Here is a 26181-nt window from a genome sequence, read left to right as displayed (position 1 = left end):
TCCATTTAAAACTGCCAACAACCTTACCCATTCCAATAAATCAAATTATGCTTTAAAAACTATTTGCAAATGCTGAGGAATTAGGCATAAGTTGTTGTAAAGTAAAAAAAACCAAACCAACCTAACAGAAACAGCAACAAAACCCCCCAAACCTGTTTTTCAAAACTGGCAGTGTAAAGAAGGCAGCATTGGAAGTGTGTTTGATACATCAATAATGCCACAAACCCTCCACAGCAGACTAGTATTTCTATGCTTGGGCTATGGGGTTCATTGCCTCCAGACATAGAAGTTACCAACATTTAATACAGATCACTGAGAAAGCCTCTAAAAATTCATCTGTTTTCCTCGTTATACAATTGATCTAAACTTCCCCCTACTGTGCCTTAACCTTATACCTGATGTATCTCTGCTAAACATGCCATCTGTTTAAACCAAACTGGACAGAGACCACCTAGGTTTAGTGTTACCATAGCAGCCTTTAGAAAGTATAAATTTATTAACAACTTTAGCCTAATCCCAAGAAAGCCCAACAGTCAGAATTCATTAGGAAGTTTACTAGTGGGTACCACTACACCCATGCCTTTGAGAATTTAAAAAGTCCATATATAATATCTATATATATTTAAGAGTGAATTTGGATTGCCTGAGTAACAGCTGTCTGGCAAACTGGACATGATGGCGTTTCTTTTTCACAGATCTTGTTGGCACATTCCATGCAAAAGAGATTGTGGCCACATGGAACTAGGGCAGCAATAACTTCATTCTCAAAGCATATCACACAGTCGTGCTTTCGTCTCGACTCAGGAGGTGAGCTGGATGTGGAACCACCATTGGAAGAGGAGTAGCTGTTGGTACCATTAGAAAAAGCAGGGATGTATATAGGAAGGCCAGCCTGGTTGCCTGTACCGGGTGGGTCATTTCTTAATCTCCTACCAAGTGGGTGTTCCAGAGTTTCGGGAAATGTAGGTGACAGACGAGGAGTGGATGGCTGACTTCCTCGACGCTGAGTCTTCATGTTACCAGTAGGATCACCACCGAAGCCAGAGAGTGGGTTTACTGGTTCAAAAGGAGTCCAGATAGTTTGGGAAGGTGTTGGTAAAGAGTCATATGCAGGAGAATCAACTGCAAGATCTTCTGTCCCCACAGGCGGCAATGTTTCTCCAAACCAAAAGTTTCCTGTGCTGAATGGGCTTGTTGGGCTGAAGTCAGCCAATCTATTGCTTCCAAAATAAGAATCTGTAGAGCCACTTCCTAAGGAGCTGGAGCTGTCATTTCTGTAATTAGAAATCATTCTGGTGCGGCTAGGAGGGACGGGATTGGAAGTAAGCCAAGCAGATCCAAGTGTGCCTCCTTCAAAACTGACATCTGTACCGTTGTAATGGAAATCGTTCTCTTCGTTCAGCTCAATGTAGTTTCCAGTACGCATGGCAATATGCATTTCTATTTCTTCACGTGCACGATCCACATTTTCAGGCATGCCTGTAACCTCGAAGACAGGCTCCTTGTCTCTGCTGGGAGTAACTATGTATGTGTGTGTTTGCTGCTGAATTCTTTTGATTGTAGCTCCTTTGGGTCCAACCACTAGCCCTACTACACGGTAAGGCACCCTGACTTGAACTGTGGTTTGACCTGGCAAATTGGGAGTACATGGTAACCCTCCCAAGGCAGGACCGTTTTTGTTGCGTGATGCTCTGATCATGGAGAAGTGTTCAGCAGCTGAGAGAATTTCCCTTTTGGCCATGGCTACATCCTCTTTTCGTCCAGTGACAACAAAAATGGGTTCTTCTCCACGAACAGGGGTCTTAATATAAGTATTTGTCTTGGCCCTTAGTGCTTTTATTTTGCAACCTGTGGAGAAGAAAGAAATGGAAATTTAATTAAGATTTTCCTTGTGGTTTTCAAAAATTAGAAAAAGTCCCTTATTTTAAAGTTCTGCTGTGGGTGAAACCAGAAGCCTCTTTTCTCCACAAGTCAAGTTAGTGAAAGCAAAAACTACTTAGCTTGGTTATTTTCACATCAATCTTTCATTTCTAAAAGGTGACATTTGCACATACTGCAACAGAATCATTCAACTGATTAAGGAAGTCCTTATAAAAAAAAAAAAAAATCCTCTTACATTATACAGTATGACAACAAATCGCTGAGGACAATGCTTTCCAGGCCATCTTGCCTTTAGTATGAGGCCTTTTTTAAACGAATGAAAAGACTTTCCTAGCATTTCTCACAGAGGAATGTGGAACTATACCCCCCAGAGATGCTGACAAGTTATAAGTGAAGCAATATAATTTTCCATGTTTGCACATGACAAAGTAACAAAATGAATTTTATGGAACATCAACCCGACTGACAAAAGTGATCTATTAGGTGTCAAAGTAAATGAAAAGAAATTCAGTTTCTTTATTGTAGGCTAAGGATCTACTTGCAACCAGGTTCTAGGTCCCCTACGGTGTAGGGAGCAAAGGTGAACTGTTGGTACTCAAGTGTTCAAGTCGACTCCTTTTAGCCCTTTCTGTATCAGCTGCTTTGACAAATCTACCATGTCACTAACAGGTTGAGCTGCACTGGTGACAGCAGTAGTGGGAATATTTGTACCGTTAGCCCCACAAACTGCCCAAGTGCCACTCAGATCTCTTTCCCTTACCTCATCTGCCTTGTTCTCCCCCACCAAGTTGCTGCTCTGCTTTCAGCCACTGTGTTGCTTGGCCCCTCCCTCAATCTGCCATGTGCCACACACACAGGCCATCTGTGCCACTTGTGGCACCAGTGCTGCAGGCTGGCCAACCTGGTAGAGATAGCCTTTTATTGCCATGTCAAATAGACCTGCTCTCGGAAAGATTAGGTAATGGTGCCCAATATACTAGCAGCCATTTGTAGCTTTGACTCTTGCTGGAGCTCCTATAAACAGAATTTTTTTTTAAACAGCTAGTGTACAACCAACCTTAGATAACTGCCCTACTGGTAGAGAAGGGGAAAAAAAAAAAATCAGGTGCAAGATGTCAACCATGAGTGTATGGTACTGAATACATTTATGGGTGCCTTAGAAATTAGATGTCTACACACTTCTGGGGTTCATTAGTTTCTGGATGCTTGCTGAACATCTAAATCCTTGCAAAGAGAAAGAGGCACGCATGCACACGCACATTAACCAACATTTCACTGACCCCCTTCCCTTTTTTCTGAGAAGTGTTCAGTTAAGGCAAGTCAAACAGGGAGAAACTTTAGGGAAGTGCATGCACTAAATGAACAGCTTGAGGTAAGCTCCTGCAACATCCTCAAAGTGAGATTTACTGAAACATCAATCCAGAATCCTTCCCATCAACAACTTTTGATATAATTTGTGCTTTATCTCATCTCATTTGATTACACGCTGGAAAAAGAACTGTCCACTCAACTAAGCCTGTCAGTTCCCATAACATATAATGTGGCATAATCTTAACCTACTTGTGTGGGCTTGAAAATCTCAAAGTATATTTACATAAAAGTATCATACTGCAAAGCCAAAATTTTACTCTTAAAAAAGTTTACTAGAACATAACGGCAGGAAACTCCCTTCCTAAAATATGCAATCTTTTTTATCATGTTGCACACGCAAGCAACTTGCTATACATCACAGACTCAAAAAGAGAATAGCTAACCTGACTGTGCTGGCAAGAATTTGTTTAAGCAGCTCAAACCTAACGTCAATGACTGAATGCTTACCAAAAAAGAATATTTCAACCAGTTACAGGGGTGCAGGTTATAGCTGTGACGGTCTAAGGACATAGGCAGATAAGGTTCGTTGGGTGAATCCGGTATCTATAAAAGATATCAGATTCACCCAAAGAACCTTGTCTGCTTATTTCAACCAGTAACATTTTAGAAAGGGGATTTGTTTTAAAAGCCCCAAACTGTCTAAAAAAAATGTTAATCACTAATATTTCTTGAAACACTTCAGATGATTACAAGTGAAAACAAAAAAAGAGCTCCTTCTTCCAGTTTACTTTGTGTAGTCAATAGTACTTTGTGGACATGCTCATTTGTCTCCAAGTCAGCATAAGTGATCAATACAAATGAGAGAAATAGCCTGTAGTTCTCCACTGCTACCATGGGGACGTCAGGCATACTTCTCCAAGGAAGCTCTGTCGTGGTCTGCCTGAGGCTGTACAGGTGTTTCCACCAGTAAAACTGCAACCTAATTAATGCTGCTTTGAGTTTAGGAAACAGAAGACTTTCTTCCTTCCAGGGATCCCTACACAAAGGACAGGCAGCCTGAGCCAAAAGCCTTTAACTGCTGGAGCAGCAGATGGGAGAGTTTATTACCCCCATAACTCTACAGATCCCAGGGAAGTACAGAAGCCCAGGGACAGGCAAATGAACAGAGGGAGAGGCGAAGGCCCAACTAGGCTGGGTGAAAACTGGTGAGGGGCCATCTACTCTCCCTTGCTACAATGCCCCTTAAAAGCATCTGCAGCAAATCCATTTTCAAGGAGGCTTTTACATCTGCTGTTCTAGACATACCACAGGAGGCAGCTTTCAGAAGTGCCAGTCTTTATAAGCAATCTTATATGAAAACTGGCATGATTTTCATTTGCTTTACAAGCAAACATGTTTCAGGCAGGAAAAATGGGATCAGGACAAGTGGAAGTTGTTAATATTTAAGTCCTTCTTGTAGGATAACCTCACACCAGCAGATGAAAAGACCAGAAGAGAAGCTGGGTATCCAAAACCTTATGAAAGCTGTATGAATTAGTGTGAAGAGCCACTCTCTCTCTCTCTCACTATTGAGAACATGAGACGTGCCCCAAATTGGGTAATTTTCTTTTCTTCCTCAATGCTGTAGTTATGGGCTTTCCCCATCTGTATTAGTACTTCAGCCTACCCTCTGTTTTGGTGCCACTACAACGGTCTTATGTTGGCAAAGCTGCTTGGAATTTGCCTCTGGGGATTAACCAGCTGCCCACAAGCCCCAATATGTTCCTTCTTTCAACACAGGAAAGCCCAATTTATATGAACATCCCAAAATGAAGTTGTAGCCTCTGATGGAATGAAGAAAATAAAAGTAATTGATGCCCACGTGGATAACTGAAGTCTAGGCTCAGTCTTATTGCACAGGGAGTTATGAAACATGAATATTTTAAAAAGCCTTCACATTTTTTAGAGTGCATTCAGAAGATTTTTTAATTAAAAATGGCAGTTTCGAGCCTGCTGAATACCATGTATTACCAACTTGAGTAAATCTTGCTCCCACAACGGATTTTCCATGGCTAACACCAAATGCCTGCGTGCCCAGTGTCTCACAAATCACGTCAGCTGAAAACTCCTAAGTGTACTTTTACTAAGCTTCATTCCCAATACACTTCGTAGGGAAAAAAGCTTTCTTAGAGCCTGTCACCTTTCAGAACCGGGTATTGATACCATACTGGCGCAGCTCTCTTCTCAGCAATGAGTCACCTGCTTAGAAAGCACAAGCCTCAAACTGCCTTAATGCCCCAAAGATGACAGAACAATACCCGCAAACATTTACAAACTGGCTTCAGAGAGAAAGCTCTAAGATCAGCTCCAAGCACTATGTCCCATTGGATAGAGTGGCTTTCTTTAATCTTCACTAATCTATAAAGAAGCCTCTGGGAAGCCCATAAGATTGGGCCCATAACATAGTCCACAGTCTGTTGTTATCTGTTTATAAATGTTTTCTAAAAAAGTTACATGAATAGTCTCAAATAGTATAGAGTCAGAAGTTAAAACCCCTATTCCATGATATCTTTGAACTTTAACATATCTTACATTAAAACTATCTTTATATATTTTTTTTAAAAAGCATCTTTAAAAAAATATTAGAAAGTCTGATTAAAAAAAAAAAATCCATTTTTTTTTAAATTAAAAAAAAAAAAAGTTATCCACCCTGCATATTTTCTCACTTATAACGTGTACCTTTTCCCACAAAAGCAGCAGGTGAAAAATCAGGCTGCACATTATGAGAGAAAAAGGCATCCTCACTGGTCCCAGAACTGTAGTGGGGGCAGCAGCAGCATTAATTGCTGGGAGCCACGGCAATTAATGCTGCCATGACTCATTCCCCCTCCTTCCTTTCCCCACCAAATTTCCAGACCTGTGCCACGCAGCCCTGGACTAGTCAAGCCAGATCAGGCCACATGCTGCACAGCCCCAGACAGGCCATGCTGGATGAGGCCGTGTGGCCCCAGACCTTGTATGCTGGATCGGACCAGTGCATAGGCTAGTCTATGGGCCTCTTTAGGTGTGTGGGGTTGGCAGGAGGCTCAGAAACAGACCCTGATTTGCTCTCAAGCTGCTGCTATTCAGATACTCACTCAAATTAAGATCTTCTCCCTTCACGAGACCTTCGAAAAGATAAATGTGCGTCATTCAGGGGCGGGTTATAGGACAAAAATAACAGATGCGAGTGTTACTGTTTGCTTACATCTGTTATACAGGCAAATCAAGCACTGTATTGGATAAGATTTAATTTGATAAGTAAGAGATCGACCAGTCCTTGCACAACACTCAAACAGCTATGCATCTGACTTGTATTGTCGACACAAGGATAATTTATACACCAACACAGAAGAACACCCAACAACCACACTTCAAGCAAATGAAAGCTGGTCCATGGCATTTCTGGAACCTGGTTTCTTTCCTTAAGCGCTACAAGGATATGGTACTCTTGATCTGGAAGTCTTTTATGTTCAAGAGCTTAAAAGAAGGAAAAAAGTCTGATAAGATGCAATGCTTTCAGACACAGGTGGATCTACGATTCACTGGGGGAGGGGCACACCACCCTTCAGATCACAGAAGGATGAGGGCAAAGCACAGCTGCTGTCCCATGGCTGTCAAAAAATGCTGGGATGGGAGATGGGAGGGAAAGACTGCTGCTGTGCAGTCAGGGATAGCAGTAGCAGCAGTGTGAAGGCTCCTCCTTTCAGCATCTGCTTCCTGTCCCCCACCCCCACCAGGAGCAGGTGTCTGCATGTCCCTGCTGTTGTCCCACCTGAGCCCAGGGGGGGCTCTGGGGCTTGCTCTGCACTTGCATTGGTGAAGTCAGTGATGGCAGTGGAAGCAAGGGGGCTGTCTGCATTGCTGCCCCCTGCCCCTTGATCTGCCCCTGCTTTCAAATGCAATTCTTGGCTCTGAACAGAAGTAACCTCACGGCCCCAAAGCAGGAGGTGATGGTTGCGGCCATGTGGAGTGCACTGGCAACTGTCTGCTGCACCTGTTACCTCTCTGCTCCTGTAGCAATAGAAATGAGCTAACTCCCAGTACACATAAAACCGGAATGAAGCAAGGTTAAAGCTGCAATGGTTTTATTTGTGTATCATGGCAGGAGCATAAGGTAGCAAGTACATCTTAAAGTCACCAATCGACTGCCTTTTTCTGTAATCTGTAAAGATGGAGTGAGCAATCAAAAAGAAACCCTGCCTGTTGGTCACAGCAAGAGACTCTGCTTGTGCCTCCCCACCCCTACCCTGGTGCAGCTGGACCTGGGCAGCCACGTGCCAGCAGCTACAGTGGGCTGGGAAAACACCTTGCCCGTGCTGCTACCCCATGGTGTGTGGTGGAAGCCCCCTGCAATGTTGCAGCTGGTCCTGGCAGGTCAGAGCCAGCCCGTTTCCCTCCAGCCCTTTGCCGGGGGTGGCAGCATAGCCCAGATGGCAGCCAGGCTTGAGCAGCGCGAGGCAGACTCCCCCCACATCCGTGTGAATAGCAATGCGGACAGGAGAACAAGCAAGTATGTGAGGCTAGTCCCCACCTGGGCTGCAGCATGGGAAGGTGCAGGGAGATGCTGCTGCCGCCGCCATGTAGGGAAGGGGTACGACAGTGCCTGGCTTCCCTTCACAGGAAGCTCTACAGGGAATAGGGGGAAAGGCACAGGGAACCTGTCCCACATGCGCAGTGTTATTGGTTAACCGCTTAACTGGTATCATTAGAAGTGCTCAAATAGGTAATTATTTAAACCAGGGGTTTTCAACATTTTTTAGTCCAAGTACCCCTGGATGCCAAACATTGACTGGGGCAGGGAATGGGGGACTAGCACGTGGTCAAACAAGGGGGTGGGGGGTGGCTAGCACATGGCCGAATGTGGAGCGGAAAGGGTGGGGGTTAGTGCATGGCCGAGTGGGAGCGGCACATGGCTGGACATGCCCACCTGCACATACCCCCTAGGACCAGTTCTAGTACCCCAATAATGTGGCCGATAAATGCCGCATGCATGAGTGCATCCACAGCACAGCACAGGCAGTCAGCACAGCCCAGCAGTGTGGACAGCAACTAGGTCTGGCTGGTAAGTCTGTTGTAGGGGAAGGGAAAGGGCATGCGGGGGATGCAGATCAAAGCCCCCCAGTGAGGGAGGGTAGGAGGGAGTGGGACTGGGGCAGGGGCTGTCCGGCCAGGGAGCGGAATGGAGTTGTGACTTGTCTGGAGGGTGCGTGGGGCCTCCTGCTGCCGCACGCACCCTGGGAGAGCATGGGGAGGGGGCGGGCTGGGCCCCCAGATCTGCGTGCAGGCTGGGGTCAGGGGAAATGCCGGGCTCTTCCTGGTGGTGGGGCTGGGCTGAGGCTGTACTTGGGTGGGTGGCTGCAGTGCTGGGAGCGGAAGTTACATGGGGTGGCAATGGTGAATTTTTGGGGTGGCTGCAGCTCCCCCTGTCATCCCCCTCCCAGTGCTGCTGCTGCCACCTTCCCCAAGCGCAGCCCAGCCCAGCCCTCTGCTGGGAAGACCCTAGCGCCACCCTGGCCCCAGCCCACAGTGGGAGCCCACCCTTGCCCTACACACAGATCTGGGGGGACATGCCTCCCATGCCCTCCCAGGGTGCATGCAGCAGCAGGAGCCACCCCCCACACCACCTGGACAAGCCACTTGCAGCTCTGTCCTGACTGTGCAGAGCCTGCCCCTGGCCCAGCCACACTCTCTCCCTTACCATGGGAGGCCTTGTGTCCCTCACCCCCATGACCCTTCCCCCACAACAGACTTACCAGCCAGACACTGCTCTCCACACCATGGGGCTGCATATCAGTGATCAGATCAGTATAGGTTAACATGGCTTTTTTTTTTTTTAAATGAGCCATCAGTAAAAAAAAAAGGCCAACTCAACTAGTGAACCTTGACATAAGGTAAGAAAATCCATTAAACCAAGCTTTACACGCCAAATTTTGGCAAGGAAACCCCCAACACATATTGAATAGGTCGCACTTAGTGACCATGAAAAGGTGTTAATGGTAACTAAGAAGAATGCCTCTAGAGCAGAGGTTCTCAACTTTTTGAACTGGAGGGACCCCTCCCTGACCCCAAGACAGCCCTCAATAACTTGTGAATTGAGTGGCATCCAATTTCAAAAAACAAACGTATGTTATTACAGTGCTTTACAAATATGCAAAACGGGCTGGGCAGTGTGGGAGGGAGGGGCGGGGGGGGGGGATCATTCAGACCAGGACAAGCCTGAAACTGCATTCTCCCCTCACACCTTCTCGAACCCTTGAAAGGATCTGTTGGACACCAAGTCAGGGTGCCCTGGGACCTGGGTTAAGAGTCACCGCTCGAGACTCATGTTGACATGCATGAATGTGGAGCCATTTCTAACAGTAACAATGTAAGGTCATTCTTGTACACCCTGAGTAGTCAAACTGCAGCTCCTAAGCCCCCCTCAGTTTCTTCCTACCCCTAAATTAAGAGATTCATACCTACAGAGGTGCTTAACATCCCCTGGAAATCTATGAGGATCGAGCCACCTAAATTATCCTTGTCAATCTGACTGAAAGCAACTCCAAATTGTTTTGCCGAAAGTAGGAAAAAGAAGATAGACCTGCAGAGGCAATCCATCCAAAGATCACTTTCTCCCCTGTCCAGTCTCTGCACAGTATCACTTGTGGATGATAAGAAACCCAGCTACTAACCCAGAAGCATGGCATAGATGGAAACTACAGAATTACCTCCCAAAACTAGTATCAAAATGAGATTCGTGGTCAGGACACTAGTACTCAGCAAGAGCACAAAGGGAGCACCAAGTGGCATGCCTATAGATTTCAGTCAACATGTTATACAAGGTTGGTTCTTGGACATCCTTATGTCAAGGCAGCAGAGTCCTGCCCAGAACAACCTTGGGCAGGACCCTGAAGGTATGGACAAGTGGTGGAAGTCTCTCTGGGACACTGAACAGTACAGATGTTCAGCCTTGCAGCTGTCTCCTCAGCTCCAAGTCTGATGCTAAAAAATGGGATGCCAGGCAGGCAGGTTGCAATGGGGAAGGTTAAATGCCAGGTTGGGAGGGAGTCCGGGGTTTCCCCATGAACAGACAGTTTTGCCCCTGCAGCTCAAGCTAGCTGTGAAGCAAGGTGCTCAACGTACTAGTCTGGCTTAGTTTACATGGCACTTGCAAAGCTCCATGATTGGGAGGAGTCATGCAGCAAGTAAATGCCAAATGCCATGCCCCCCCCCCCCCCCAATACAGAAGCACACAGAGTCTCACTCACAAGAATGAACATTTCTCATGGGGGAGATATTCCAGGTGCTGATGTGGAAGCTCTCTGCCTCAAGAGGGAATTTTTTTTTTTTTTTTTTACCAAAGTAAGTTGAATTAGTGCTTGTATGCTCAGTTAAAATGAAAGGAAAGTCCATTTTCTCATCAAAACCTAGAAGTAGAGAGTGTTTCACCATATTTAAGTAGGATCTTAGCCACTTAATGTCAAGTTTTGGTACTACAGCAGTGGTTTTCAACTTGTGGTCCATGGACCCCTGGGGTCTGTGAAAGATGACTATGATCCAAAGTACATGAATATCCACACTCACAACTCAAAGGGGTCTGCACCTCCATTCAAGATTTCCAAACAGGTCAACACCTCCATTTGAAATTTTTTAGGGCTCTGCAAATGAAAAAGGGTAGAAAACCAGTGTACTATAATCTCCCTAGATAACACATGGTTTGGAGAAGCCTGGAAAGTTGATGTTTCTATCTACAGGAGAACGTACCCTTTGATTCAAAGTGGGCTCCATTTAAAGGTTCTCTGTTCCTGCAGGGAACATATGAAAGACAGGGCCAGCCAGTGCCTGCAGCCTGCTCACTTTCCTTGCTAAGGCCACAGCTGCCAGACAAGCAGTTAGAAAGTTAAGCATTTTATGTACTGCCTAACATGTAAGAGATCAGCGTTTTGTTACAGGACTTATTACTCCTACAGCTGCGAGACGTCCAAGTGGGAGCAGCTTGCATAGATATTGGCTGCCCTTCTAGTCACCTAGCAGACCATTCTGATTTATGATCCCAGTGGAAACAAGCATCCTTTAAAGTCAAGAGCCCCCAATCAATCTTCAGCATACGGAAGAGACACCAGACTCCAGCTTCTGGATCTGCTCAGGCATTCCAGATGTAATGGACTCTCAGTCTTTATTTTATTTGGAGTGGGGGGGGAAAAAATTATAAACTTTTTCACCCTTACTTAAGACTACTGACGTAAAATAGTATTTCTTCATTTAGAGACAGTTACGCAGACTGTTTGTCAATGTACAAATCCCATTTTTATTTGACAAATGCCAGGTATTACTGCATCAGTTTTGAATGTAAACTTTTATGGTCACTTCTGTAGCAATAACTCAGTAGTTTATGGACAGATTATACTTAAATGGGGGCAGAGTAATCAGGATCAACCATTGTACGCAGGTCTCTCTCAGTGGATTTGTTACCTCTGGGATCCCAATGTTAAATGAACATCTGCCCTGAGGCCATGGAACCGGGGGTGGGGGAGGGGAGGGGGGGGGCAAGACAGGAAATGCCAGATGGAGAAGTGTAATGGTAGGAAGTGCCAGAGCCTAAAAGAGGAATGCTCTTCCAGCATACCAAGCACAGAAGACTGCCACACCTCATGGACTCACAGGGCATGTCCCCACATGCAGGGGCAGGACAAATTTGTGCCGCTGCTTTTTGCTACTGAGCAGACTCCTACATGTGGGGTTTGCTGTGGGGCAAAATGCCCCGCTTCAGGGAAACTGCTGTTTCCCTGCTCCTCCCAGCTCCCAACATGCTGGAGGACCAGGGGCCACCTAAAGCAGTGGAGATGCTTTGGTCAGCAGCCAGAGCATCTCCCTGAAGGACCCAGCCTCCAGTTGCTCCAGAAGCATGCGCCAGACTTTTTTTGTGGCTTTGTGATACTGGGAGTTCCCGGTGTCCAATTTTGGCACTGTGCTGCAAATCTGCAGTGCAGCAAACAGTTGCACATGTACTACGTGCAGCCTGTGGCATCTCAAAACGTTTCTGAGATGCCACAAACTGCACATAAACACTCATTCGGACATGCCCACAGAGGTGATGAGGACACAAGGGCTGTATTCATTCAGGAGTTTCCACAAACCTCTAAGTTTGTGTTTTAAGAATAAAATGTATAAAAGGAATTCTTGCTAAAGTTTTGTGCCCTTGCTTTACAAGCTCATTGTTCCCTGAAGGGCATAACTGGGGCTCTCAGAACCAGGTGGATGCTAGGAGACAGCAGGGATCTCACTGCCGGCAAAGGTGTCAGCTCAAGGATCTGCCCTTGGGAGTGCAGTCGAGATACCCAGACCCGGTTACAGTGATCATGTTTCCCAGACCAGGGTAGACTGAACCTAGATCACCAAGTAGAAATCCTCAAAATTGAAGCTATCAGTTTTAGGGTCTTGTTCCATTTTGTGCTTTATTTTCCTACAGGAAAATTAATTCTTATTGCTTGGAACAAAATTGAAGCCTCCCTCTCACCCTTTTTTTTTTTTTTGTCTGAATAAGTTCATTGCATCTCTTCTTGGTTAGCACTTGTACAGCTTAATACACATTCAGATTCCTAGCTGTTCCATTCATTATTATTTTAGAAAGTTGTGAATGGACATACATTGTAATAAACTTTTTTACTTGTTTATTTGATGAAAGCTATACTTGGATGGAAATGAGCCTGAAGTGCATAAAAGAAGCACTATAAGAGTTCAGTAAACCAGCTTTCCATGCAAAAGCAATTTTGAAGATAAACTTGTTTAGTTAATTCAATTCACTAATTTGGTTCCCGTTCCTGGTCACACTGTCCTTCAGTATTTTAGAAGTAAACAGATCTTGTCCTTTCCACACCTCATTTTTCTTCAGAGACTGCAAGAGAATGCTTTCAACACCCAGGTTTTCAGCTTTCAGTGAAGTTAGTCACTATGGAAGTAGTGAAAAAGAAGATATTCTCTGTTTGCAGAAGAGGAAACTGCTGTCAAAAAGCTGGTTTTGCACTTCAACTGATTCTGGTTCCAGTAGTTTGCCAGTGATTGCCAACATTTAGTGGTTTGACTTGGGTGGTAGCAAGACACATACAATTAAAACATCACTTAAATATAAATTATGTTATTATAGTAAAGATTAAATGTTGATATAGGTTGCTAATTTCATTTAGGTTTTAAAAAAAAAAAAACAAACTAACAACGAATAAAGTAATCAATTTGCATCACCCCTTGACCCATGGTGAAGGAGTGAAAGATGTCTGTTCGTTTTAGTGGCAGATAGACTGGCATCCTCCCAAAGAACAGGATAAGATCTGGTTGCAACTCGAATACCAGTCTCTTGTGTCTTGACTGGATTGCACTGTCAACCCAAGATCCTGAAATTGAGCTTCCCACAGTAAATTGCACATCACTGGTGAAAAGCATCAGACAGTCACAAGACAAAAGGAAAACAAGACTTGGACCATCAACTTCCCTCTTACACTTGAAGGAATGGCTCTCTGCCTGCCTCATTAGCTTATCCAAGTTTCCCTTTTACACTACCTGGTTCTGTCTACTGGCAAGCTAAGATTCCTGGTAGGGATCTGAATATTGTTAAAAAAAAAATAATTATCTGTTTAAACCAGTATAATTAAAGGGGGTTAAACGCTTACCCGATAACACATCTCATCCTAGCCAAGGGGCGTGGAGCCCTAGGATGGTACCGCCACAGGGAAGGAGCTGCAGCAGCCTGCTGGGTACAGTGAGGGAGCCATGCACAGACCTGCTCAGACAGCTGCTCTTGGGAGCTGCTTCTGGGGCTTTTGGAGGGAAAGGAAAGGGGGAGGAGAAAGTGGAGGCAAGCCCAGACAGACAACACAGCCCCAGTGAAACCAGAGGGCAGCAGCAGATGAGGGGCTTTCCCAGCCTGGTGCTCCCTGCCAGCACACTGGGAGGGAGCACACTGTACCCCTTCCCCTCCCTCTTGCCCTCTTTCTGTTCCCAAGGCACCGCGTTGCTTCTCTTCCCCGCTGGACTATGCCCCATGCTAACCGTTAACCGAGGTAATGTATTACCGGTATAAATATACTTGTTGGTTAAACACTTAACTCTTCACATCCCTAATTTTTGGTTAGGTAGCTACTAGGGGTGTACAAAGAAGTCCCTATTCAATTTGGATTCGGCCTGAATCAGGGACAGCAATTTGATTAGTTGATTTGGATCACTGTCCCCCGATTCAATTCGGCTGAATCCAGATCTGAAGGTTCGATGCCGATTTGGAGAATCAGTGATTTGAATGCAGACACAGCTTTAAAAAAGTTTTTCTACATATCTCAAGATACCAGTGCTGCTTCTGAATGCTGCAATGCTGGGGTGGATGGAGTGTCTCACACGAGTGCGGGGGGGGCCCTCCACATGCTCAGCAGTGAGCCCAGAAGAGGACTGGAAGTAGTTCTGGTCCACTTCCAGGTCTGCTGGGGAGCGCATGCCCCCCACCCCTTCTCGTGTCCCCCTCAGCAATCGGCTGCAGGGGGACCCTGGGTGCCCCTCCAGACCCAGGAGGCACTAGTTGTCAGCTGAGGAGAGGGGGCATGGGGGGGGGGTCCCCCTGTGCACTCCCCAGCAAACCCAGAAGTGCTTTTGGTCCACTTCTGGGTTTGCGGCTGAGTGTGCCAGGAAGCCCCATGCTCCTGTGGGACACTACATGCACCCCAGCATCGCAGCACTCACGAGCTGCTTGGCACCTAGAGGTATGTAGAAAAAACATTTAAAGCTGCGTCTATGTTCAAATCTTTGCGAATCTCTCCGAATTGATTCAGAGGGTTCCGATTAGATTTGGAGCGATTAAAGGGTCCTCTGATTTGATCTGGAGATTCATCCACCGAGTCAGGCTGAATCAAACCAGGGACCGAAGCTTCGCACAACCCTAGTAGCTACATAAGAAAAAGATGATAAAAATCAGTGAGCCATTGTGAACTACACACTAGGTTCTCAATTAGTTAATTTCCAAGTGCACAGAATCAAAACGCAGAGATCTCTAGTGCAAAGAATGGCAAGGAGAGAGGCTCTGCTTACTTTTCAAAGCAACAGAGAAAGCCTAGTTTATATACACCAGAAAACTGATTTTCACAGGAAATGCCTCATCTTTAGCTGGAACTTAAAGATATGATTACTTCTTAATAGTGAGTGATGCAACAGGGAGTAAAGTCTTGAATGGTACGTTTAGGAAAACGTAGCTCTACCCACAGACTCTGGATGGTTATTCCAAAGGAGAGAAGGAAAGTTAAGTCTTTCATTCTAAAAAAACTGAAATGAGTTTATAATGAAGATGTTCTTCCTTACCTCTTCCTGACCCCCTCATTAAGTTTCCACTGCAATCAAAAACATTTAGTTACACTGCAGTTACCAAATCCCTGCACTGAACTGTGGAACATTTCCCCATGAGTCATTTTATACATAGCTATTTACAACACTTGCATTATAATTTAGGCATGCTTACTCATTTCTTCTATAAAGAATGAATGCCCACTCTTTTGCTATGGCTATATCTTTCAGTACTTATGAATGCAAAGAAGCTATGCTGTGTTTACCACATGTGACCATTCAGCTATGAGCCAAAAATACATCTTGCAAAACAGTTCTTATCCAATTATTTTTTTTGCTTATTTTTTTTTTTTTTTTTAAAGAGATCTGATGCCCAGGTATAAGCTTTTTCTTATTATGTACAGCACCTATGACAGGGAATCCCGACCTCAGTTGAAGGCTAGCAGCACAAGTAATGGATAAAAGGGCTTACTTGCTTACTGGTTTCAGCGACAGCTGAAAGCACTCAGCATCATGTAGGATCACACCTCCTACGGTTCTTGAGATGAATTTCTGAAGGCACCATGCAAAATATTTAAGCATAAAATGTATGGCACATAGGAGAGAAAAAAAACTAAATATTAAATAGTTTTAAGAACCCCAATGATATGCTTAAATAACCTCCTGGTGTCTAGGGAATGAAAGCCCATTTTTCCAAATGAGAACAAGTTTAGGCAAGAACACCAAATAAATACTGGTTCGGTTCAGAGGGAGGTGGGTTATGCAGACACTAAGCAAGGACACGAAGTAAAACTTCTCTGCTGCGCCAGACTTCCTGCGTGACTTCAACCAAGTCCTTTATCTTGCGACTCAGTTCCTTGTTTGTAAAATGGGAATAGTTTTAACACTCCCCAACAATAGAAAGGTTATGAAGGTAACTGAGCACCTAGACAGAATTCAACGCACACTCATTATAAAAGATTTTAAACAGTCCCACATGCCATTCTCTTAAATAAGCTGGAGTTGTCTGGGCCACATAGATTCCATTAGGTTGATACATACCTGAATAACCACAAACAGACAGTTAATTATTCAAGGAGTTGAGTGGCAGGAGATGCAGGTTTCAAAGGGGCCTTTTCTGAGTCCACGGATGTTTGACATCTTTTAATAACTGATGTATGCAGCATGTATGTTGATCGAACTTTGCAGGCAACCCAAAACTGGAAGGGCTTACAAGTGCATTGGAGGATAGGATTAAAATCAAAAGGGATCTTGTTAAATTGGAGAACTGGGATAGAGATGACAAAAAGAAATTCAAAGATAAACATAAGATGCACATAAGCAGGAAAAAACCCCAAACCAAATGCACAAGTACAGAATGGGGGATAATTGCCTTGGCAGTAACGCTGCCGAGAAGGAGCCGGGGATTACAGTGGATCACAATCCCAACATGAGTCAGCAGTGTAATGCTGTTGCAAAAGAGCAAATGCAATTTTAGGTTGCATTAGGAGAAGCAAGGAAAAAAAACAACACTGCTACAGCACCACTGTGTTTGGCACCAGTTAGGCCCAGTTCAGTAAAGTATCCCATGGGTCAGCACCCTACAGCCCCCCGAGCCAGGGCTGGCTTTGGTGGCATTCAGTGGCAGGGGGAGGGGCTCTCCATGCATCACCCTGTGATCAGACTCAGATGACCTGGGCTTTGGCAGTAAGGGGTTTCTCTCTACACCACGCTGCAGTCAGGGAGCCTGGGCTCTGGCAGAGATGGATGGGTCCTGGTACCCCACACTCCTTGCTTCATGTGGACCTGCAACAGCTGGGTTTAAACTGTAGTAAAGTAGATTTAGATAAAACTATCAGGAAAAGCTGCGTAACTGTAAGGATCACAGGAAGACAATGCAACAAGCTGACCAGAAAGATTTCTGAATCTCCTCCCCATAGGGATATTCAAGAATAGGATACATGGGCATCTGCCTATATGGTTTAAAAACAGCAAATCCTACAATCATATGGGGATTGGACTAAATAAGCCTCGAGGCCCCTTCCAACCCTATGATACGTATTTCACAAGAAAATGTTTTCTCTTCTTGCAAATGTAAAACTTAGTGTAGATAGTTTGCTAGACTGAAGCAGATTTTTTTGGTATTTCACACAACATTTAAATTAACAATTAAATGCATTTCATGATTTAGACAGCAAGCAACAACTCTGAACCAGGATGGAAGCCAGGGTAGAGAGAGGACCTCATTAAAAATGTTTCAGCTTCAACCTTTCTTCCTAGACTTCCAGGGAGTAAAGCATCTCTTTTTTGTTGTTGATTTAATATACAGCTGCAGTGCTGTCCAGTGATTAACATTTGAACAATGCAGTATTGATCAAGCAACAAGAAATTTCAGAGTCTACACTTCACAACTTTCAGTTCCACAATAGGTGAAGGGGAATTTGGTCTCTCACACACACTGACATCCCTCAACTGTCAGCTTCTGGTGAACCAAGATCTTAATTATTGTAATCATTACAGATGTAAGGGAGTACCGAAATGAACTCACTATGAACATTTAATAGCAGCTTTAAGACAAGCAGAGGAACAGTCTATGCATCTGTGGAGTGATTTTTGCTGGTAATCAAGCTTACTATCTTGAGATGAGTTTTTATTAAAGATGCATCATCTATGTAGGCAACCATCTGCTCCATTAGCTTCTAACACTCATTGAGATAAGACGACAGTTTGTGAAAATGTCCCTGTATGGCTCTTCCAGAAGAAATGCCTTTGCCCAAGAGTACATGCTAGCTCCTTTAAAAGGTTATTTGGAGTAGGTACAAGTCCAAATTAAGTTATTAATATATTAAAACTTACAGACTGAAACAACCTGCAAGTCCGGTAGAAAACTCTCTTCCAGCAACTATGCAAGATCCTCCCTATGCCGAAGACGACAATAGCTTGGTGAACAAATCCTGTCCATTAGGAAAGGTGGAAGGCAGCATCTTGTATTGATTATCATGGTATGCAAGACAGCTAGTCATCGCCTAGGACAGAGGCGGGCAATTATTTTGGGTGGAGGGCCGCTTACTGAGTTTTGGCAAGCCATTGAGGGCTGCCTGACAGGCAGCTGGGGCAGATAAAATATTAATTCACTAAACTTTTTAGGGGCCCTGCAGGCCGGATAGAATGGCCTGGAGGGCCACATTTTGCTCACCCCTGGGCTAGGACCTGTACAAATGCTACATAGCAGAAGCCCAATTGTCACAGAGTGCCAGCCTATGAATTTAATACAAAACGCAACAGATTGTCACTTGATAATTAATGTAAAATAAAAAAAACTTCAGCTAACCCCCCCCAAGGGGAATATAGGGCTGTATGTGGACCTCCAGCCATGGCTCAAATCATTGCTGTCAGAGATGGAGAGTATTCAAGCAGATGTGTCTTGAGGAAAAGTAAGTCTATGGGTATGTGTGGTTATGTTTTGGGTCAAAACAAGAAAAGAATTAAATATCATGTCTATCCAGATATTTGAGAAAAGCTGGAACTCCTTCAAAATGCCTGAAACTTAAAATCAAGCTCTGGGGTGATTTTTCTGACCCTTCAGTCTCTTCCCCCCCCCGCACCCAGAAATTTGTTACAAAATATTCTAAAGGAAGAACCATCGGAGATCTTGATGATCCTTTAAGACTGCAGCATCTAGCAGCTCTTCTGTGGTATATACAAAGGGCAGAGATGGGAGCAACACCTCCCTAGTTCTACTGGCTTTACAAACAGGCCCAATCAGTCCAATGCAGTCTGGAAGTGCACGTCAACCCATGTCAGCAATTTAAAACATCCTCGTAGGACACAACAGTTTAAAAGAGGGAAACGTTAAAAGGCAAGAAATATTAATCTTGAATCTCCAGTTTTATGTTTATGTTCTGGCTTTCCCCAACTACCCTCTCATTGTGTCTGGGTATTTAACGCTGGTGTTCAGATACATGAAAGTTACCTAGCATTTGATAGACTGTATATAACAAGGCCAAAGACTTCTGTAAATTAGGTGGGAAGGACACAAGACACCACAAACCAAATAAAGGCAGCATCTAAATCCCTAATGGGATTTGCAACATTTAAGGGAGTCCTTGTAGCCCTGTGAAAAACTTTGCAACATCAGTTGGGTCTCTACACAGCATAAGCTGCAAATCCCTTTGGCAAACTGTACAGTCCATCAAACAACTTATGCGAGGGGTCCAAACAGGCAGCCCAGCATGACCTAACTACCTAGTGAGTCACACCTGCCTGGGGCTTGGACTGGCAGCCCCGACCCAAATAACAACTCCATTTGGCCACTGTCCCAGCCTCCTGATCTGCTACTGGGACAGCAACTTACCCATTTAGTGCTAGCTGTAGCAACAGACTCCAAGCCAGCCAACAGTTCCTGCTGAAGGTCTGCTTTGGCAAGCCTCTGATCTGGTACTCCTGGTTTCCTAGTTCCTGCCCCCCAGCCTGGCTCTGTTCCTGGAATCTGGCTTTCCGATTTCCCCTTAGATCTGGTATTTCAGTCTCTGCCACGGAAACCTTGACTTGGCAGGTGACTCAGACCCTGCCCCTGAATGCCCCCTTGGAGGATGTTTGTGCCCAAACACTTGCAATTAAAGAATTTTTTTTGCAAAAATCTTTTTGGTCTAATGAGAGATATCACCTCTACCATGAGACCCGATTGCCAATTCCCTTGGTATCTCAGCATCTAACTCCCCAAACTTGACCCAGTCTATGTTTTGGGGCTCTGCCTCTGGATTTCTTATTGGATCCAGTAACTTGGTCCCCGATTCCTGCCCCTGACAGGGGCAGTGGTTTGGCTCTTGCCCTTCCCCAGTGGTCTAACCAGTAGGACAGACCACCTGGCCATCAGTTCCTTACACTTTAGGAATGGGTCAGAAGTTTGCCAAAAACTAACTTCAGCAGCATGAATACTGTCAATCTCAGAAAACAGGGTTACCATGTCTGGCTTTTTCCGGACGCATCCTCTTTTTGGGTCCTCCCATCTCCATCCAGGTGGCTTTTTAAAATGTCAACAAATGTCTGGGATTTGAGATTTTGCTTTGCTTAGCACTGAATTTTTCCCCAGCTTCAGCAAGGCAGGGGAGCCATTTGGTCCTCTAGCAGGGGAAGGGAGAGCTGGGGAGGGGCAGCAGGGAGCTGTGTGGCCAGGCCATGCAGATGCCTGTGCTCACAGGGGCAGGGCATCCAGGTGATGCTTGCAGGGCTAGGGGGAACAGGGGTTGCAGGTCAGGAGTGAGGGGCACTGGGAAGGCTGTGGTAGGGCATGGGCATACTGCTGCTCCCTCCCACAATCATATTACCCCCCTGCCGACAGGCATCCTCCTTTTTGAAACTGGAAATATGGTAACCCTATCAGAAAATAAAGTGCTTCAACTTTTCAAAAACAGCCTTATGCACCAAATCTAACCAGGATGAAGGAAACAAGATTTGATGTTTTATAACAAGCTATTGGTGAGGATATTAAGTAACTTGCAACAGACAAGCAGGAAATCCTGAACTGAAGCTACTGTTTCAGACAGACGAGTTGTTTTCATTCACACAAATTAGTCAAACAAAGGTTTAGAAAACAGATCCGAGTCCATCATTCTATGGGGTGACCAGCTGATACACAGGCCGAGACGTTTGTATGACTGAAATGAACACACAAGGCTTACTGCTAAGAGGTAGATCTTCCGTAAGTTGTGGATTTTTAGACACCAGTACCCAGATTAGACTCATTCAGCTAGTCTTACCCCGTCCATATCCTGTAAGCAGGAATACATACACTTGCAACAATAACACCCTGCTTGGTATACAGCGAGGCATTTCTATAACGAAGTTCTGAATGTGGTAGGAGCTTGATACTTGGTGGGGTAGGAGCACCCGCACACCCTCCACTCCCCCATCATCCAGAGAAACATGACTCTGAACTAATTATCAGAATTTTGAAAACATTTCAAGTTATAAGTTTGTTCTATGCAAAATGTTCATTTTCTTTTTTTGGGTATACAGGAAAAGAAAGTGGTAATATCCTTTCTTGCCTCAAGGGCCGAGAGACCAGCAGGCTTCTGCCTTGAGTTCTGATGCAGCCATTTAATAGGATAGGTTTCTACGAGTCTCAATGGACCTTGTAACATCACAGTTACCTTGACTAAATCCCTCCTCCCCCCCCAAATGTTTCTCTACTGCAGTTGTACAAATGATAGCAAGGATGGAGTCTCTTTCCCTAGATTTGGAAAGTGCATGGTATTAAAGCATGCTAGCTAATTTTGCTTGTGGCAAGGGCAAGTACAGTCATGTTGAAAAGAGTACTGGTTAATCGTAGTTAACACCCAGGGATTTGAAAGATTTTTCTACAGCAGACTTCTGTCCCTCCCCACATCCTTAAAGTTTTTCAGTGGGATCAAAGCTCAAATGAGACGACATTTTTTAAAACCATTCCTGTCATACAAAGTACAAGATTGTTTACCAATTCATTTTAACACAAGACGTCTTCCTAGCGTAGATACAGCTCTAATGGCAGCCAGCATTTTAGCCACCATGTCATCTAACCCTTCTCTAGAGAAAGTCTGGAAGAGAACAATATTTTAGGAGGCACAAACAGTCTACTGGAGACAAGTCTTCCTTCTGTTTTATATAATTCTGAGTAGAAACCTCCTTCTAGCTCAGCACCTCATTTTAGTCCTAGGTATCCTAGGCCAGTTAATAAAAAAAACAACAAAACAGCACAAAATTCCCCACTGCTGTTAGCAATGCTCAGCCCTCTAGTGAAGATGGTCTGCAAGGCCTGACAGTTTTCATGGCTATAGCTCAACTAATTATGAGATCTTGGACCAGTTACTTTTGTCAAGCCAGCCAGCAAGTCAGTAACTAAGACTGATCATCCCTGCTGCCAGTGATCAAAAGGCCTCTGCAGGAAAATGCAAAGTGTGCTCAGATAGACAGGGCCCTTTGGGCTCTCTGTACAGTGTCATAAACAGAATCCCATCCTCTGGACTCCTATTCACATGCCTGACCACTCCTTCCTGTGCTGTTTACCTTTGAGACTTTTCAAATATGACAAAGAATAAAATTTGTGCTGTTTTACAAAGAACACTGCTTCCAGCCTGATTTCTGAAAGGCAAGACAGCACAGAGAATATTTGAGATCTAGTATCAACAAGAGTTTTCAGTTCAGAGAAGCCATTCACACACACAGACACAATTTTAAAAAAAGAAAAAGTAGGCTTATTTAAACAGATGGCTCATCCTGCTATAAGCACTGTAATGTGATGTGAATGTTCCCAGCAGGGAGAGATTAGATCTGAGAAGTAAAGTGTTATATCACGGAAGCAGCAATCAGCAATGGAGCCTTATCTACACAAGAAAACAGCACAGTAGCAACTTCCAAGCGGCACATCAAGGTAAGCATAAACCCACTGAATACATGCATGCACACCCCTCAAAAAATATCACCATCAAAAATTCTTGCATTTTTTTTAAGGTTAAAGATGACCTAGGTTTGGGAAGTTAGCGTGTTCTTTTTTTGTGCTGCCTTGCACAAATCAGTGATGCCTTGAAGTTTCCCCCAGCATTAAAAACTGATCCTGGATAAAGAGCATCTTTGCTAAATTCCAGTCACCTTTACTCCTGCAGTTAAGGGCTCAGCCTCACAATACACAAGCTCTTTAGACAACAATTCTTCAGAAACTAAACAGATCAGACTTGATGCTTGTGATACTTCAGGGGTAATGCACAATCAGAAGCAGTGTTCGGAAAATGCATTTTGGGTCCTTTTTTATATGTCATAAGACAAAAGTGAGTATGGGAATCAAAATAGTTCTTATATTAAGAAAGAAGAGTGCTTCACAGAACAGGGAAGCGATATACAAAACTGCATTCGTTCAAAACAAAAAAAGCAACCAGATGTTCAGGATGCAACAGTGCAGTTGCAACACCCTCACTTTTCTGCTTACAACAATGTTGGAGTGGCCAGTGCCAAATGCAACCGTGGTGATTCTTGCTCTGGACACATGCAGTTGCACTATTGCTGACATCATGTTTACACCTCTGAAGTGTTTATGTGGAAGGCGAGGCAGGCAGGCATTACAACATCCAGATTCTCCAGTGTAACACGTGGTGGAGAGCACTCAGTGACAGCCCCAGTGAGTGTACAGAGATCCTAGGATAGTAATAGGTATTTTTAAGATGTCCTTAAGATTTTTTGTAACTATACACTTCTATAAAAACATTTTTTAGCTCTCTAAATACACTCTTCCTTTAAAGGCGATTTGCAGAGCCTCCTTAAAAGAAGCAAAACAACTGCAAGTAACAGAACACAGGATTTTTATTACCGAGTTTTCTCTGCTCCTGCTTATTCCTCTTCTGAGGCCATAATTCTCTTTATGACATGAGCTGCTTCACAGCAAGTAAATAGTTTATCACAAACTAAACAGTATGACATCAGACAAGGAATAAAAGCAGAAGGAGCAGATGAGCTCTTCAGGAACAATGAATCTACTTTCATGCAAACTCCATTGTCTCATTTTTAAATGACTCAAAAGTACTGAAGAATAATATGCTACAGGAACAACCCTTAACTGGTGAAAAATCGACTTCATAGTCTACTGTGTCTTCAACATCTAATTTCTACATATTTTTAAACAAAGAATACAACTATACTTTGCAATTAAGTTGTTCCATGACACAGGAACAAGCCTTTAGTCACTCGAAGCTAATTCTTGGAAAAGAATTTCCTCTTTTAAACATAAGTGATTTACTGTTCTCAAGGACACCATTTACAGAAGGGGGTTTAGTTCCCAAGTAAACAGCTCCCTACTGCAAATGGGAATCAAGGGGTACGCTGCCAGGCAGTCTGTAAACAGCTTGGAGCTTCATCTGGGTGAATGGTCACTTCAGTCATTTATCATTGTCCCCAACAGTTTATAGTCTAAATAGAGAAAAGATGGAGAAAAAATAAGCTACACAAAGGAAGTGCATGTAGCATGTACCTTGTTAGCTCCCTGTTTGTTAAAAAAAAGAATAAAATTAACATTGTTTTGTTTTGAAGGAACACTATATTGTCTATGGTTCTAACTCACCATCTGCCTTGACCCTACACCCTTGCATTAACTCTTGCAAAAGCAAGTTAACACAAGGAATTGAGAGTGATGAGCACTTCAGGTCACTTACTGTAACTTGTAATGACGAGTGCCGGTTTTGACCATCACATCCTAAACACTCAAGAGATTTTAAATTGAAGCAACCCTTTCCACTTAGCAGAAACATCTGTCTATGAAAGCATGTTATCAGTGACTGATCTTTTTCTTCCATCATAGCACCACAAGAAAGTGCCAATAATTAATTCATGATGTCACAGGCATGGCTTTACTGTGAAAACACGATTTTTTTTTTTTTTTTTAAAACACACAAAACCCCAGACAGGAGGGGAGACGAGACAGCCTTACATCTTCAGCTCCCTCTGTGCAAAAACGAAGTTTATTTCCTACCTCTGGGGACTTTTGACCATCAATACTTCCCCCAGAGCCCGATGAAGGGACTTGGATCCCAAAAAGCTTGCAGAAAAGGACATTTTTCTTGCTGTTTCCCTGCTGGTCTAATAAAAAGGTATCCATTTGGAACCAAGAGCTCCAGTTTTTTGAGACGTCTTCTAAAACCCCGAACAAGAGGAGAAAAAAACTTGACAGTAAGCAACACCTCGGGTGGGAGAGCAACAAACCCTTACGTCGAGCCAGCCCACGAGCAAGGGATGTAAATCCTCCCTTCCTCGGTGGGCTCGTTGCCCCTCGCCCGCCCCAACACGAAGACGCTGACCGGACAAAACACGCCCGCGACACGGGGACGAAGCCCACCGCCGCCGAACCACTCGGCCCCACCAAGACAGGGACAAGCCGGCCGGCGTTTCCTTCCTCCCACGGAGGCCAGGTCACGAGTGGTCTCAAGCCATCCCCGTCCCCGCCACCCCCGTCCCCGCCCCGCAGGGTCTCCGCAGACAGGAGGGAGAGGAGCTGGAGTTTACCCCGCTGGCTGGAAGGGAAGAGGGAGGAAGGAGGCTCCCCTTCGGGCCGCGGCTGCCAGCGGGTCGGGCCCAGCCGCGCGCCGGGGGCCGGACTCACCCTGGCGGCCCACGATCTCGGCCACATGCTCGGAGCTGGGCACGGGGACGCACTCCGTGGTGTTGACGCTCTTCCTCCGCAGCAGCGCCGCCTGCTCGCCGCCCAGGCCCGCCGCCCCCGCGCCCAGCCCGCCGCCGCCGCCGTAGGCGTGGGCCAGCATCGCCGCCATCATGCCCGGGGGCTCGTCCGGGCCGTACCGCGCCTCGCCCGGCAGCAGCGCGGGGCCCAGCAGCGCCGGCGGCGCCGAGGAGGACGCGGCGGGGAGCAGCAGCAGCCGCGCCGCCGCCTCGTCCTCGTCGTCCTCCTCCTCCTCGGCCGCCGCCGGCTCCTCCTCCTCCGCCCCCTCCAGCTCCGGCCCGCCGCCGCCGCCGCCCGCCGCGTCGCGCAGGCCCAGGCCGGCCAGGCGCTGCCTCAGCAGCAGGGCGTCGGGCGGCGGCGGCAGCAGCAGCGGCGGCGGCTGCTGCTGCTCCGGGTCGGCGGCGGCGCCGCTCGGCATGGCCTGGCCGGGCCGGCCTGGCGGGGCCTAGCGGGGCAGCGCCTCCTCCATGGCCGGCAGCGCGCGCGGCCCGCGCCTC

General features: G+C 45.4%; 1 protein-coding gene across 1 annotated transcript in view; it reads right to left on the bottom strand.

The window, feature by feature from the left end:
• Window positions 1-26181, bottom strand: part of MEX3C (mex-3 RNA binding family member C) — a 27499-nt gene extending 1318 nt beyond the window's left edge. Inside the window, exons 1-2 of the mRNA XM_014594104.3 lie at window positions 25607-26181; window positions 1-1848 (exon numbers count right to left, since the gene is read on the bottom strand). The exon at window positions 1-1848 is cut by the window's left edge and continues 1318 nt beyond it. Of these exons, the coding sequence (XP_014449590.2) occupies window positions 623-1848; window positions 25607-26102 (1722 nt within the window). The 5' untranslated portion in view covers window positions 26103-26181 and the 3' untranslated portion in view covers window positions 1-622. The remainder of the gene's footprint in view (window positions 1849-25606) is intronic.

The sequence above is a fragment of the Alligator mississippiensis genome, chromosome 3 (genome assembly GCF_030867095.1).
Source record: "Alligator mississippiensis isolate rAllMis1 chromosome 3, rAllMis1, whole genome shotgun sequence".
NCBI lineage: Eukaryota > Metazoa > Chordata > Crocodylia > Alligatoridae > Alligator > Alligator mississippiensis.
The sequence above is the reverse complement of the archived record's forward strand: the minus strand, read 5'-3'. Positions and strand labels throughout refer to the sequence as shown.